The sequence below is a fragment of the Mercenaria mercenaria genome, chromosome 3 (genome assembly GCF_021730395.1).
Source record: "Mercenaria mercenaria strain notata chromosome 3, MADL_Memer_1, whole genome shotgun sequence".
Lineage (NCBI taxonomy): Eukaryota > Metazoa > Mollusca > Bivalvia > Venerida > Veneridae > Mercenaria > Mercenaria mercenaria.
Window position 1 is genome coordinate 81,367,911 of NC_069363.1, and position 13,175 is coordinate 81,381,085.

A 13,175-nucleotide genomic window follows, 5' to 3' on the forward strand; every position below is an offset into this window, starting at 1 on the left:
AAACAGGATACAGGCTTGATAATATAAAAAACAAACTAAATGGTTCATCTCTCAAATGGATACTTTGGAAAGAAAATATATTGCGAAATTTCTGCAAAACATGAAAAACAAAACATTATATGGTAATTCAGGACACGGAAAAATGCTTAACAAAATGCAGTTACGAAATAATGCATAACAGCATCTGCATGATTTATGGTTTGTGCATGGTATATTAACCATTGACATCAAGAATTCTGGACAATTTTACTGCAAACACTGGTCCTTAGAGACGTGAAAATTGTCTTCACCGTGCGATCACATTGTGTTGATATTGTTGTGTTTTACATCGATCGAGGCATTCTTTATTAGAGATAATGTCATTTGTGTTTTGACTGCCTGGTCGCAGTGGAGTGAACCGAATGATTTTGGTGTACAGACAAGATCAAGGCGAATTATGCGTTATCCATCTGGTAGTGTACGGCCTTGTGAAGCGTTCACTGAGGAGATTAGAGGTATATATCATTTAACATTTTCTAATACATAATATGCATGCATATATGTCAGCGTTGTGCATTTTTTATATTTTAAAGTTTATTCATATTAGTTGTAAATATTTCGTAATTTGTGTTGTAATTATTATAATCTTATTCATTACTACACAAATACTTATATAACTCGAATGTTCATATCACGTGCTATTTCTGTCGGTATAATGTTCAACACATAATATTTCAAATAGTATTTGTGTCTATAGAGTTTATTATACACCACTAATTGAATGGCTTTTTGGTCAACTGTCAAAACTATTTGATCTCGGACCTTTTGATATCTGGCAGTAGTTTTGATTATTCAAGGTCAAGCTTTGGACCTAGGACGTAGTTTTGACTATTACCGACAAGCTAGCCAATGAGTGTATATTACTGTATTCAGCAGTCGACATTTGTAAATACTGTCATTTGACAAAAAGTGCTTTATAAAAAGGTACAGTTGTACTCGAAGAAGTGTGTAGCAAATAGTTTTGTTGTTATAAACTCAAATCTTGAACATTTTTTAAAAGATAACATTTAACATTCGGTGATTATCAGATAAGATCTGTTTACAAATTATTTGAATTACTAAATTTAGTCTCATATGTTTTGCTGTTTTTGCCCTAAATCAAATGAGTTTTATAAGATATTTTGTCATAGCCCTTCCAGGTAATTTATCAGTTGAAAGATAAAGAAAAGATAAATTTATGTTTATATTTTCGATACATCTCGTCCAATTTCCGTTAGGAAAACTCGGGTAAGCATTGGTAGTAATCATTTCTTGAATGCATGTCTAAGGTGATGCGTTGATGCGAAACAAGTTATTTATAAATGTCATTATTATTTGAATTTAACGGGCGACGTAACCCAATATATTCAAAACCATTAAGTCAGATACGTATCATTCTATTTAATCTGCAGCCAATTATTATACATGAATCTTATTTCATAAAAAATGCTTTTCGATACAAAATAATTTATTCACATTATACTGATAAAGAATTCTTCCGCCTTCTCTGTGGGTCAGTTACACGTAGTTCCTTACATATTACAATAAAAACACCACCGCGGTACAGGTTTTGGATTTTAAGTGTGCTACCCGGATATTTAAGTACAAAACAAGTACAGACGCTTTGACCCTTTTCTGCATATTCATGTTGCATAAGTCTTTCCGCAATGAACGACTTAGACTCATCTGTTACAATACATGGCTGATAAAGGCTAAATTTCTAACTAGAGATTAAAACACGCTACAATTTAACTTAGACTTTAGACAACTCTACCGTACCGTTTGTTCTTAGATAAAATAAGCAGAATAATTCAGATTAGAGCAGAACGGAACTTATTTAGTAAAATAGAATAGAATAGAATAGAATAATTTTACCTTACCTGCATACTTCAACGATCGTGTAATATATTTTGAACTCTTTACCCAGTATATTCTGCCTGTTGTACGTAAACTTTAAGACGTAGTCCGTCAGTTTGTGTCGGATAGAGGTAGAATTAAAATTTGTTTTTAGGTATCAAATGGACTAATATCAATGAGTAGTACGTTGTATATAAGCTTTAAGATACCTCAAAAAATAATTTATATATCTGCAAGAAAACTACAAACACTCAAGGATACATACTGTACAGGAAAAATCGTGATCTTAAATACTCTTTTGCAACATTAGAACACAAACTGAGATTTTGCACGAATCAATATAGTAAACATTCAATATCTGTGATATAAAATAAGTGTACCGTTAAGTTACAGGTAATAAAATGCTGATTCTACTTCGTTGTTTTGTAAACGACATTTCACGGTAATGATCTGCTGGGTAAAACAGGAATTCCATTCAATTTCAGTATCTGAAGTTGACTGTGAGGTATCAGAATGGACACAGTGGAGTGAAAATTTTGGATTTGGCCAACAGAGCAGGACAAGAACTATTACACAGCCTTCGGTAGGAGCCGGAGATAGATGTCCAGAGCTTGAGGAAGTCCGTTACACAAAATGAAACACTCTATATAAAAAATCACGTCTTTGGGATACAATATGTGTATTTCACTTGTTGTAGTTTTCCAAATGCTGGAAAGAATGTGACTTACTAAATTTAAAATCGCTTTCAAAATAGCAAATTTTATTAAACAATAATTAGGTATCATTCAGTTGCCAATAATGTCTTTTTATCAAGTGTTGTGTCATCAAGCACGGCATTACTTGGCTAACTTCATAATTTGATTACGTTATGACATTCGTATATATCACCTAGACAAAAGAAAACATTTGTTTATAACGTCTTTTCTAAGATAAGTTTTAAGTGAACATTTTTTATTATACATTTGGTTTCATAATCTGTATGGTTGTTTTGTTGTTGTTGTTTCTTTCATATTAGAAGTTAAATGATTAAGTTTAGTCTCATATTTGCATATGAATTTTAACAGTTGAAGAGACCAAGTTTTGGTTTTGGGCTTGTTCACTTAATTCACGAACACTTGAATCCAAATAGATAATTGGACCGTTCCATAATATAATTCTTGCATAATAAAGAGTGTAAAGTACTGGACAATTACTATTTTTCTTATGTTCATGGAGAAACAAGACTAGTGTAATGAAATTTAGTTATCTAAGGCAAATCAAACCCTTCCAGATTTTATGAACAAATGTTATTTGTGTTGTCATGGTAACCAAGTTCCAGAGCACCCATGCACCATGAAAAAACAGAGGTGTATATATAAAGGCCCATTACGAAAACAAAACAAAAATACGCGGTTAAGTAACTTTTCAGTAAAATTATTTAAAATCGTTTCTAAATATTCAAATGCATGATGTTTAGTCAGTGACGCATAATCTGTCGCACAAATGACTTTTAAAATACACACCATGCACGACGACGTCATACGGCTTTCATTACGTTCTTCTCGCCATGTTTCTAAATGCATTCGGCGGCTTGCTTTAAAGCATGGTAAGTCTTAAAAGAGCGAAGATAATTTCTTAAAATTTCTGATTTGAAATGAACAAGAATGTTCTTTATGAATATTTTGTTATCTCAATTTTGATTATTTGTCACTAATACAGGCCAATATATTCTCTGTACATTAATTTGTGGATAAATAGACACTGAATATAAACAGCTTCAATATTGTTTTGTTTTTTTACAAGAAAATAGATAAGTACTACATTACCCAAGACAACAAAAGTATGGTTTATCGTGTTTAAAATTTAAAAAATAACACTTCATGTATGAATGAAACTTCCTTCCTGAACAGCACCAACAATCTTTTTCAATATGTTTATTGTTTCCTTTAGGTATTGTACCTAGTGTGAATGTAACGGCAACAGACGTTGAAAGCTACTTTGTACGCGCAAATAGAAAATATCATAACGACAAACAAGTCGAGAAAGGTCTAATAAGAGAACTTGTCATCATTATGGATAGCTCAGCAAGTATTCAGTGGCGACCATTTAAGGACGCAAAGATCCAAACAAGCAAATTAATTGGCCTACTATGTCCATCCGACAAGCCATCTGACAAAGTTGCCGGACAACCCTACCAATACAATCAGGCTGCCATGCTCACATATTCACAAATGGTTGAGGAAACCGTTGACTTTAAGCGCTACAATACAACCTCAGATATACAGAATGCAATCTCTAGAGCAACGCATTTCGCAAGAAGTACAAATACAGCAGAAGCTTTCAGGAGAGCAAAGGGACTCTTCACAACTGCCAAAAGTACCATTAGCTTTTGGATATTTTTTATTTCTTTTTCGCCAGTGCTTTAGCAACTGGCTACAGCTCTAAATCAACTAGCAAGTGCCAAACTAACATCGTTTTTGAGTTTTCCGTCTATTTCTATGTGACCGCATCACACATATATTCTGGACTTTATATTCGCAATCGAAATACTCGGAAACACTCCGCTCTAGGGTTTGGATTAGGGGCAAACTTAAGTTTTACATAGCGTTGTATAGGGAAAACCTTTGAAACATTTCTTGTCTTGAAGCATAATGCACAGAACCTAGATATTTGGCATGTAGCATTTTTCTAGTGAACCTCTACCAGCATTGCTCAAATCATGACCGGTCTGTGCACAATGAACTATTTTGAGCTTTGATTTGACTTACTGCTAAATATGTTTGGCACGTGTTTATGTGCGGCTTGATGTCAAACTTATCATTTTGAAAAGAACTCCCGATTGTTTTGTATTAATTTTCTTTCGCATTTAAATTTGGTATAGTGCCGGTGCAATTTCTTTTGACAATTCAAAAAAAAAATTGAAGGCATGAAAAAAAAAAACTTTTCTCCTTATTTAATTAATTGTTGTTAAAGAATAAATCAACTGTTGTTTTGGTAGTCAAAACATATTTATCAGAATATCTAGCGGTCCGTTTTTGCTGTTTGCAGGTGCAAGGGATCCTGCTCGGGCAAAACGTGAAGTACTGATTCTGACAGATGGTCAGTCTGACAATGCTGCAGAAACACTTGCTGAAGCTGAATCTCTTAAACACGTTGCTGAAGTGTACGGGCTTATTACTGGGAGTTTTTTATCAGATGGGATGAAAGAACTTACGAAATATGTTTCTGCACCAATTAATGAGTACCTGTTTTATGTACAGGATTACCAAGTTCTGGGAAAATTGGTGGCGTATATTCAAGACAGTAAGAAAATTTTGGGACCAAAGTAGTGTGCAATGTTTGATATATGAGTTGAATTGATTTGATACTGAGGAAAACTTACTTTATGTTATAATCAAGCAGAAGTTGTACATATACGTGTTAAAACAAGGGGAATACATTTTTATGAATTGATCAAATGAATTGCAGTTTTACAAAAACTATCTAGAAATGTATATAACAGAAACAAAGTAATTTTATACTTGATATACTTTTTGGCCTATACAAATGGACTTACAAACACGACGCTTTTTGGGGGAAAAAAAGAACAATTTGGAAAAAAAACAAAATAAAGTGACAGACTATCACTTTCTTTTGCAGAGCTTTCTGGGATGTAAAAGTCAAATTAATTATAATGTATAAACTGTGGATTTTCTCAAACATTTTGATCAAAAGATTATTCAATTAGACTTGACATTTTGTGGCAATGGATAAAATATATTTTGCTAAAGTCTATGTTATGTTGTTGACCAAATAAAAAAATATATTTTTAATTATTTGGCATTAAATGCCAACTTATAAATTTGCTACATATATGACATGATAAATGGAAAGAACGTACTGCTTCAGTACAGATGTAGCTGTGTTTCGCTTTTCAGATATGACAATGAAAAAAGCTATTTATTTGCTTCGTATTAAAGGACAAGGGAAACCTGATAATAAGTTAATTTTATATAAAAGCCATCATCAAGCTTTTCATAACGCTGAAAGAATTTTTAAAATCGGACCACTATTGAAAAAGATATGGCAGTTTGAAATTTAAGAGGCAGCCATTCTGTGTGTTTATGACGTCACTTACACACTTCTGAATTCTTTATTTAGCAAATAACCTTTTGAATAGATGAATTTCATATGTTTCTTGAGTGTAAGATGTAAAACATGGTGATTTCTTAAATCATACACATATTTTACAGAAATAAGTAAATACAGTTCAAATATGTGTCTAAAATTTAATAAATCTGCCATTTTGTTTTTTGTTGCCATGGAAACAAAATGGCCGCTATTTTGATCAAATATACTAATGCTCGTAGCTTTCTCATCCGTATGTCGGTTTTGAAAATTCTTTCACTTCTTTAAATGATTAAAGAAGCCGCAGCAGATGGAATTAACATCAAAACAACATTGCCTTTCCCTTTAATTAATATCAAGTTATTATATTAAAGTTTTGACTGTTTAAATAGTGTCTGAAAATTTCGTCTGAAAGAACACCTTTTCCTTATTGTAAGCTGTTAAGCATTGCCGTGAAAAAGGAGACTCAAATGTAGGCCAACGATGTTTACGATGAGACTGCTGTCATATACACTCTCAGCATATTGTTTTTGAAATGTAAATGTTTCAATGCCTCATGCCAATATTCAAAACTTGTGTGTAGAAGTTTCATTTTTGAAGCACATTACAATACTGCTAATATCGTTATTGTGAATTTTATCTAGTATATTATTCCTTTTACCAGTGTACCGCTGGTAGGCGAATGATCCTCGACCATTTTCATGCCAATGACGAGGAAAATAGATGGAGCTGCCTGAAATGTAAAAAAGGCAAAATGAAAAGTAGCGAAGATTCACAAAGGGCACATTCTGGACATTTTGGTAATATCTAAATTGAGAACATGCAGCAGTTGAAAACAATTTTCATTAGTAAAATCTTGATGAAAGATTAATACTGGCTAAATATTAGAAATTTGGACTACAAGCAAAAAAGATACATCCATTGAAAACGTGTCTACGTAACAAAGAACAAAGCACCTGATATTTTGGTCACTATGACGTCATCGTTCATTTCTTCATACATGTTGTACATAGTGATTGGTTCGAAGATGTAATTTTCAGCATATATACAAAGCAATTGTTTGTACAATTTACCTGTACCATTTGTTTTGCTGAAACAACATTTAGAACTGTTAGTAGTAGATGTTTGGGACTAATCTGTAATGTTTATATAAATTACTTTGAATAGTTTTTGAGTAATAAAGTTTTAATATAAACAATAAGCTAATCTTTATTTAACTTTGGTCATGTTGTACAAGTTTAGTAAAGCTTTTTAAAATTATTCAGTGGAATTAGAAGAAAATATGTTTGTAGCCATCTACAATAAAAAATAAAGAAACTTTATCGTAGGGTTTGAAAGATATGATTGAAATTTGTACACATTTTGTCTTCTAGAATGGACGCATGTCTGGCCCATCAGCTTCAGGTTGCAATTTATAATGGTAGATATTGCTAAAGAAACGCTGAAGACATGAACAAATTAAGAAGAATTTTACAGCGGGTTTCAACTACATGCTCGATCTATATTTCGGAATACTGTATTAATGGTTTGAATACAAGATACGTTAGCATAACGATATGTAGGTTATTAAAAGCCACTTTGCCTTTCATTTTGTGATTGAACAGTCAATATTTAGATAAAAGGTTTCAAGTATCTCCGGGTTCGACTCTCTTTAAAAGTGTTTCTAGAGTACCAAAATCTTTTCGCTAACACAATAGCAGGAACGGCAGATTGCTAATTGTGGAATCATAAATAAACATAAGGAACACAAACAGACAAACTTCCTCGTTATTCTCGATCGCTACAAGTCAGATATGTACAATTTGATTCATTAAGTTGCAAAGTTGTGCTACTGGAGCTTAGTATTGCTGTGGTCAGTCATTTTGATACATATTTACAGGTATAAACTAATACAGAGAAGATATAAACGAACATATGTTAAAACATTGTCAAGAAAATGTTAGAAGCAAATTTATTGATGTTTCATACAGCGGCTTAAACATTTCTGAAATGGTTGTAAATGCTCCTCAGACATCATGTCAGTTTTCACTGAATGCTGTGTATATTTTACGGAAGAGTGATATTTCATGGTTAAAGGGTTTTGCGACGACACATCAATTTGAATGGGTCAGTAGTGCCACAACAACAGCAACGAAAAGTAGAAAGTAACTTATAAATGTGAAAGATAAATTAGATATAAATATACTCTTTTATTCTATAGTAAAGTCCAGCTGTGTTAAATAGCAAGAGAAGAGATCACTAGAAAGAAAAGAGTGCACTCATTCAGAAAGATACATGTAAAATTATATTAAAGTATATTAATATACAATTTTGAAGCGTCGTGAGTACAAGTCCCTGCGAGATGATTGTGCTTTCGGTTATAAGTTTGTCTAATCTATTATTACTGTTTTCGATTATGTAAGATTATTACTATTAGATAATCATCAATAGGTTTCTATTTTTGATTTACATTTAATTACGATGCAGCATAAAATTTACTTCAACAAAGCTTTTCCTTTATTTCACGTCCCTTTAAAGATGTACTATGCTCACCTTTTACTTCAATATTTCATTATTACATATTGATCTAAATCTAGTAAATCCTCATTAAACCTTGGTTAAATATATAAACTAACTGTGTATACTGCAATGAAAATTAAATGTCTGTAAAGTAACAACATTTGTTTCAAACAAACTTCCAGTGTTTTAGTAGCGTAATATTCATACTGTGTTGTTTACTTACACATTAATTAGTACGTAGTATCTAAACCTTACGTACTACCTTTCATTCTCACAAACATGGTTATTTCATAATCCCATAAATGATATGCGATAATTGTTCATATATTCAAATATGAAATTTGGGCATAATATATCTTTAATATTGTATAAATGACGTTCCTTTTATTTAAAATAACATAATGCTAATAATTATGTATGTGTACGATGTAAACTACAACAAACTTCACTTTCAGCAACGAAAACAAACAACTCTATCAATCATTTGAAGATGATGATATATTTAATTCTTAAAAAATGGCCGCCATTTTGACGACGTCATAACTCGGTCCAGTCGCAGAATTCACACTGGCGACATGACTTATAATGAACTTCAGACATTACGGAACTGATTGGTATATGTCGCCAATAATCTTTTTTCCAATCGCACGGGACCCAAAATATGGCTCTAAGCGAATACACTATATTGTCGAGAAATATCTCATCAAGTGTTTGTATTACCTTAAAATGTACCTGTCATGAAAGTAAAACCGTACAGCGTCTCAGCAAGTAACGTATAATCCGAAATAGTTTCAATAAAAAATTGGACAGTAATACTATATCTAAGCGAGTTAAACAAAAACAGTTCCATTAAACTTCCCTAAACCTGGTTTCCCCTTTTCACTGTGCAAATTAAATTTCATGGTCAACATTTAAATATTTTTGGAAAATGCAGATTATATTTCTCGAAGATAAACAAAAGTTTTGCCTACTCAATATGATCTTTTTCATTGCTTTGTCTATATTATATTGTGCATCAGTCACAATCAAAATTATATTACAATTTCTGCTGTTTACTGCTTTCATATCTCTTCGTTAGAAAGTTTGATCAATAAAATGTGTTAAATATTGGTCATTTGTATATGATTTATCACTTTAATTAAATTGCAGGAATCCATAGAGCGAAGTCATTTTTCTTTTGCAAAGATAATGTATGCACTTCAATGTGATCAAACTTTAGCCGACATAAGGGTATGCGAAAAAAGTACGAGACATGTTGGAATGTAATAAAATTTTGAGACGGATCTTTAATGTGCTTTTATATTTATACTTTGAACAAATTAAGATTGTTTGTTTGTTTTGGGTTAAACACCATTCTTCAACAAGTAGCTGCCAATTTCCTCATATGAATCAGAGGTGGAGGACGAATAATTTCAGACACAATGTCATTTATCAAATCGTCACGGAGAACATACGCCCCGCTCGGGGATCGAACTCACGAACCCGCAATCCTGCGCTCTTCCTATTGCGCTAAGCGGACGGTAAAAGGGAACTAGAGACATTTCTAGTACTTTGACAATAAACTATGTTCTTCTATAGCAAAAAATATCAACATAGGATTATATACTACATGCTTAAGAACAGACCTTAAATTTATCATTTTTGTCTATATTAATACTGGAAAAAAGAAAGATATGTTCGCGTGTGTAATGTACACATACCCACCAAGCACACTGCGTATCTTAAAGCGTACGGCAGAGCGTCAGTGAAATGTCAGGCAGCTTACAATAAAATAATTTATTAATAGATCTTTAGATTTTCAGTTTTATTACTTTTGTATTTTTTCGTAATCGGTAGTTTTTATTTCATATTTACGTCAGTTCATTATCATTATATCATTATTACTATTATTACTATTATTATTATTACACAAAATGTATATAGCGCCCTTTTCATGATAAACACGTTCAAAGGCATTTTACATATAAAGCAAACGCTCTCACACAGGGCGCGAAATTCATCCTCTACTTGTAATTAGTACAGACACAGAGCGTTCTGACCAGACAGACGGAGTGAGATAAAGTCCCCAGAACAGATAGAAAGAAATCTTTATTTTAGATACAGACCTCTCCGGTGATTTAGCCTAGCTTTTTGCGAATAGACAGTCTGGTTCTTTAACGTACCCGATGTATAGCAGCTATACACGCGAAGCCGTTTTACATTATAAGCGTACGTGAAAGACAATGGAACTCATTGAATTTCTGATGTCATTTAATCGATATTGGGCAAAAAACTTTCATTCCATAATACCTGGAACTTTTGGATGCAGCAGTTCGAGACACAGTTCTTACAAAGACAAAGTCTGAGACATAATTAACTGCTTTTTGCGATAGTCATGGAAATACGCTTAATGTGAGTTCAGTTTGAGGGCGTGAAACAGCCATCCGCATCGTTTATGTTTCAAGACGTATAACAGATCAAAATAGATTGAACTCTGAACTCTGTTCTGAACGTTATTATAACTATATGGACGTTTAAGTTTTTGTTCTTAGTTCGTGTAAGAAATGACGAAATCATTGATTACCATTGCACTTCGGAAGGTTTGCTGTCCAATTTCCACTTGATAAACATTTACTAAATGTTGGTCCCCTTATCATCCGATCAGAAAGCCCTCTTTGCACGAAATTTGTATGACTGTTCCAGTTGTATATAATCCATTACCTATTATACCAGTGTTGTTGTAAATGTTTATTTCGCTCTCACCAAATTGTCCTATTACTTTGGAACTGACAGCAGTTTTACTGTATGTTGAATTCTTTATTTAGACATTTTCCCCTCCTTAAAGGGAATTCCTTTAGTTTTTATGCGCATCTTTCTGCGCAGCCGACACTATCTATGGAAAATTGAAGTGAAGTCAACATTTGTTGAAACATGTGGCAGACAATCTTAAATGTGAGATATCTTGAATAAGATAACATTTTTTAATAAATTTTATCAGTAATCAAATGTTGATACTGGTTTAGGTTGTACTGACATGTATCATGCCTGACATGTATCATGCAACTTACCATTTGTGGCTATGTTTTGACAGCGCATTTTATAATGTTAGACAATTAACTTTGTATCGATAAGACAATGTCTCCTTTCAGATCATTTAGTATTCAGTTGTAGAAAGGATTAAGAATTGTTTTAAACATTTTTTAAACTTCAAGCAGATATAATCAGTTTGGTCAGGTTCGCGCTATTTTTCGTCCGAACAGGTGTTGTATTCAAGCGGTCTTAACATACAATTTAGCCTGGTGATCCATACATTTTTGGCCATTTTTATGTTTACAATACAATTATCTATACACAAGGGAAAACAGGAAAAAAAATCTATGAAACAGTTTTTTCAAAATTAAAAAAAAAATAAATTCTTTACTATGAGTATTTTTCATTGAAAACAATTCACAAACATGAATATGAAACAAGGTTTTTCTTTCATTTGTACCCATTATTGTAATGATATATTATTATAAAAATGACTAGGATATCAAATAAATATATAATAAAATCTGTAAAAAGAATAAACCTTATTATGCTGTCTTGATGAATATTTTGGTTGGTATTTATAAAAACGCAGAAAGTTATGAAAATGTTGAAATATCGCCAGCAGTTTCAGCAACAGTGGATGTGTTCAAAACAACTTTTCACAAAAGCAAGCCTGATGACCCATTGCTTTTATTTGTTTATTATTTTCAGCACAAATTTTCCTATCATATATGTGACTTTGAAAAAAAGCTTTGAAAGGAAAAAAACTATAGGAATTCACTTTAAGCTTATTGAAAAGTGTTAACCCAGTAGTTCTTTCTATTTTCGAAAGTTTGAGTATTTGGACACTTATATATGCTTCTATAACTTACAAAAATATTTGTGCTACAACCAAATGAATACAGAAATGGCACCCCATTTGTTAAAATCAAAAGGCTGTTTGTTATATGAATTACAAAAGACAAAAATACTTTTCATCTCATTTAATGTAATGTATATTCGAGGCACATTATGAATTATCCAATAAGACATTTTTAAAAGGAAATAGAATTCGGACTGTTTGTTATAAAATATATAAGATTGTTCTATGAAAGAACAGAACGCATCAAAACAAAGTAACAGCAGATTGGGTTTGATTGTGTTAAGTCATATGACGTCCGATGCAATCAAGAGTTAAAGCAAATTAAAAACAAGAGGGCATGAAGGCCCTGTATCGCTCACCTGACCTATTGACCTAAAGATCACCAAGATAGTTTCATTTAGATATGGTCATAAATGTGGCTTCTAAAGTGTTAAGTAGCTTTTCCTTTGATTTGACCTGGTGACCTAGTTTTTGACCCCATATGACCAGATTCAAACTTGACCTAAAGATCATCAAGATTAACATTCTGACTAAGTTTCATGAAGATACAATCATAATGTGGCCTCCAGAGTGTTCACAAGCTTTTCCTTTGATTTGACCCGGTGACCTAGTTTTTGACTCCACCTGACCCAGATTTGAACATAATCTATAGATCATCAAGATTAACATTCTGACCAAGTTTCATGAAGATAAAATCATATATGAGTGTTAACTAGCTTTTCCTTTGATTTGACCCGGTGACCTAGTTTTTGACCCCACATGACCCAGATTTTAACATGACCTATAGATCATCAAGATTAACATTCCGACAAAGTTTCATTAAGATATGGTCATAAATGTGGTC

General features: G+C 32.4%; 1 protein-coding gene across 1 annotated transcript; it reads left to right on the forward strand.

Moving 5' to 3' along the window:
* Positions 1-3,747: 3,747 nt before the first annotated feature.
* Positions 3,748-6,588, forward strand: LOC128555743 (uncharacterized). Its single transcript, XM_053539052.1, has 2 exons — positions 3,748-4,230; positions 4,903-6,588. The coding sequence occupies exons 1-2, from the start codon at positions 3,927-3,929 to the stop codon at positions 5,181-5,183; spliced, it is 585 nt and encodes a 194-aa protein (XP_053395027.1). The 5' UTR covers positions 3,748-3,926; the 3' UTR covers positions 5,184-6,588.
* The last annotated feature ends 6,587 nt before the right edge of the window (positions 6,589-13,175 follow it).

Excerpts from the sequence above, each read along its gene's own strand:
- LOC128555743 (XM_053539052.1), top strand. The coding sequence starts at position 3,927 with ATGGATAGCTCAGCAAGTATTCAGTGGCGACCATTTAAGGACGCAAAG. Across the intron at positions 4,231-4,902 it reads ACTCTTCACAACTGCCAAAA|GTGCAAGGGATCCTGCTCGG; the intron begins GTACCATTAGCT and ends TGCTGTTTGCAG.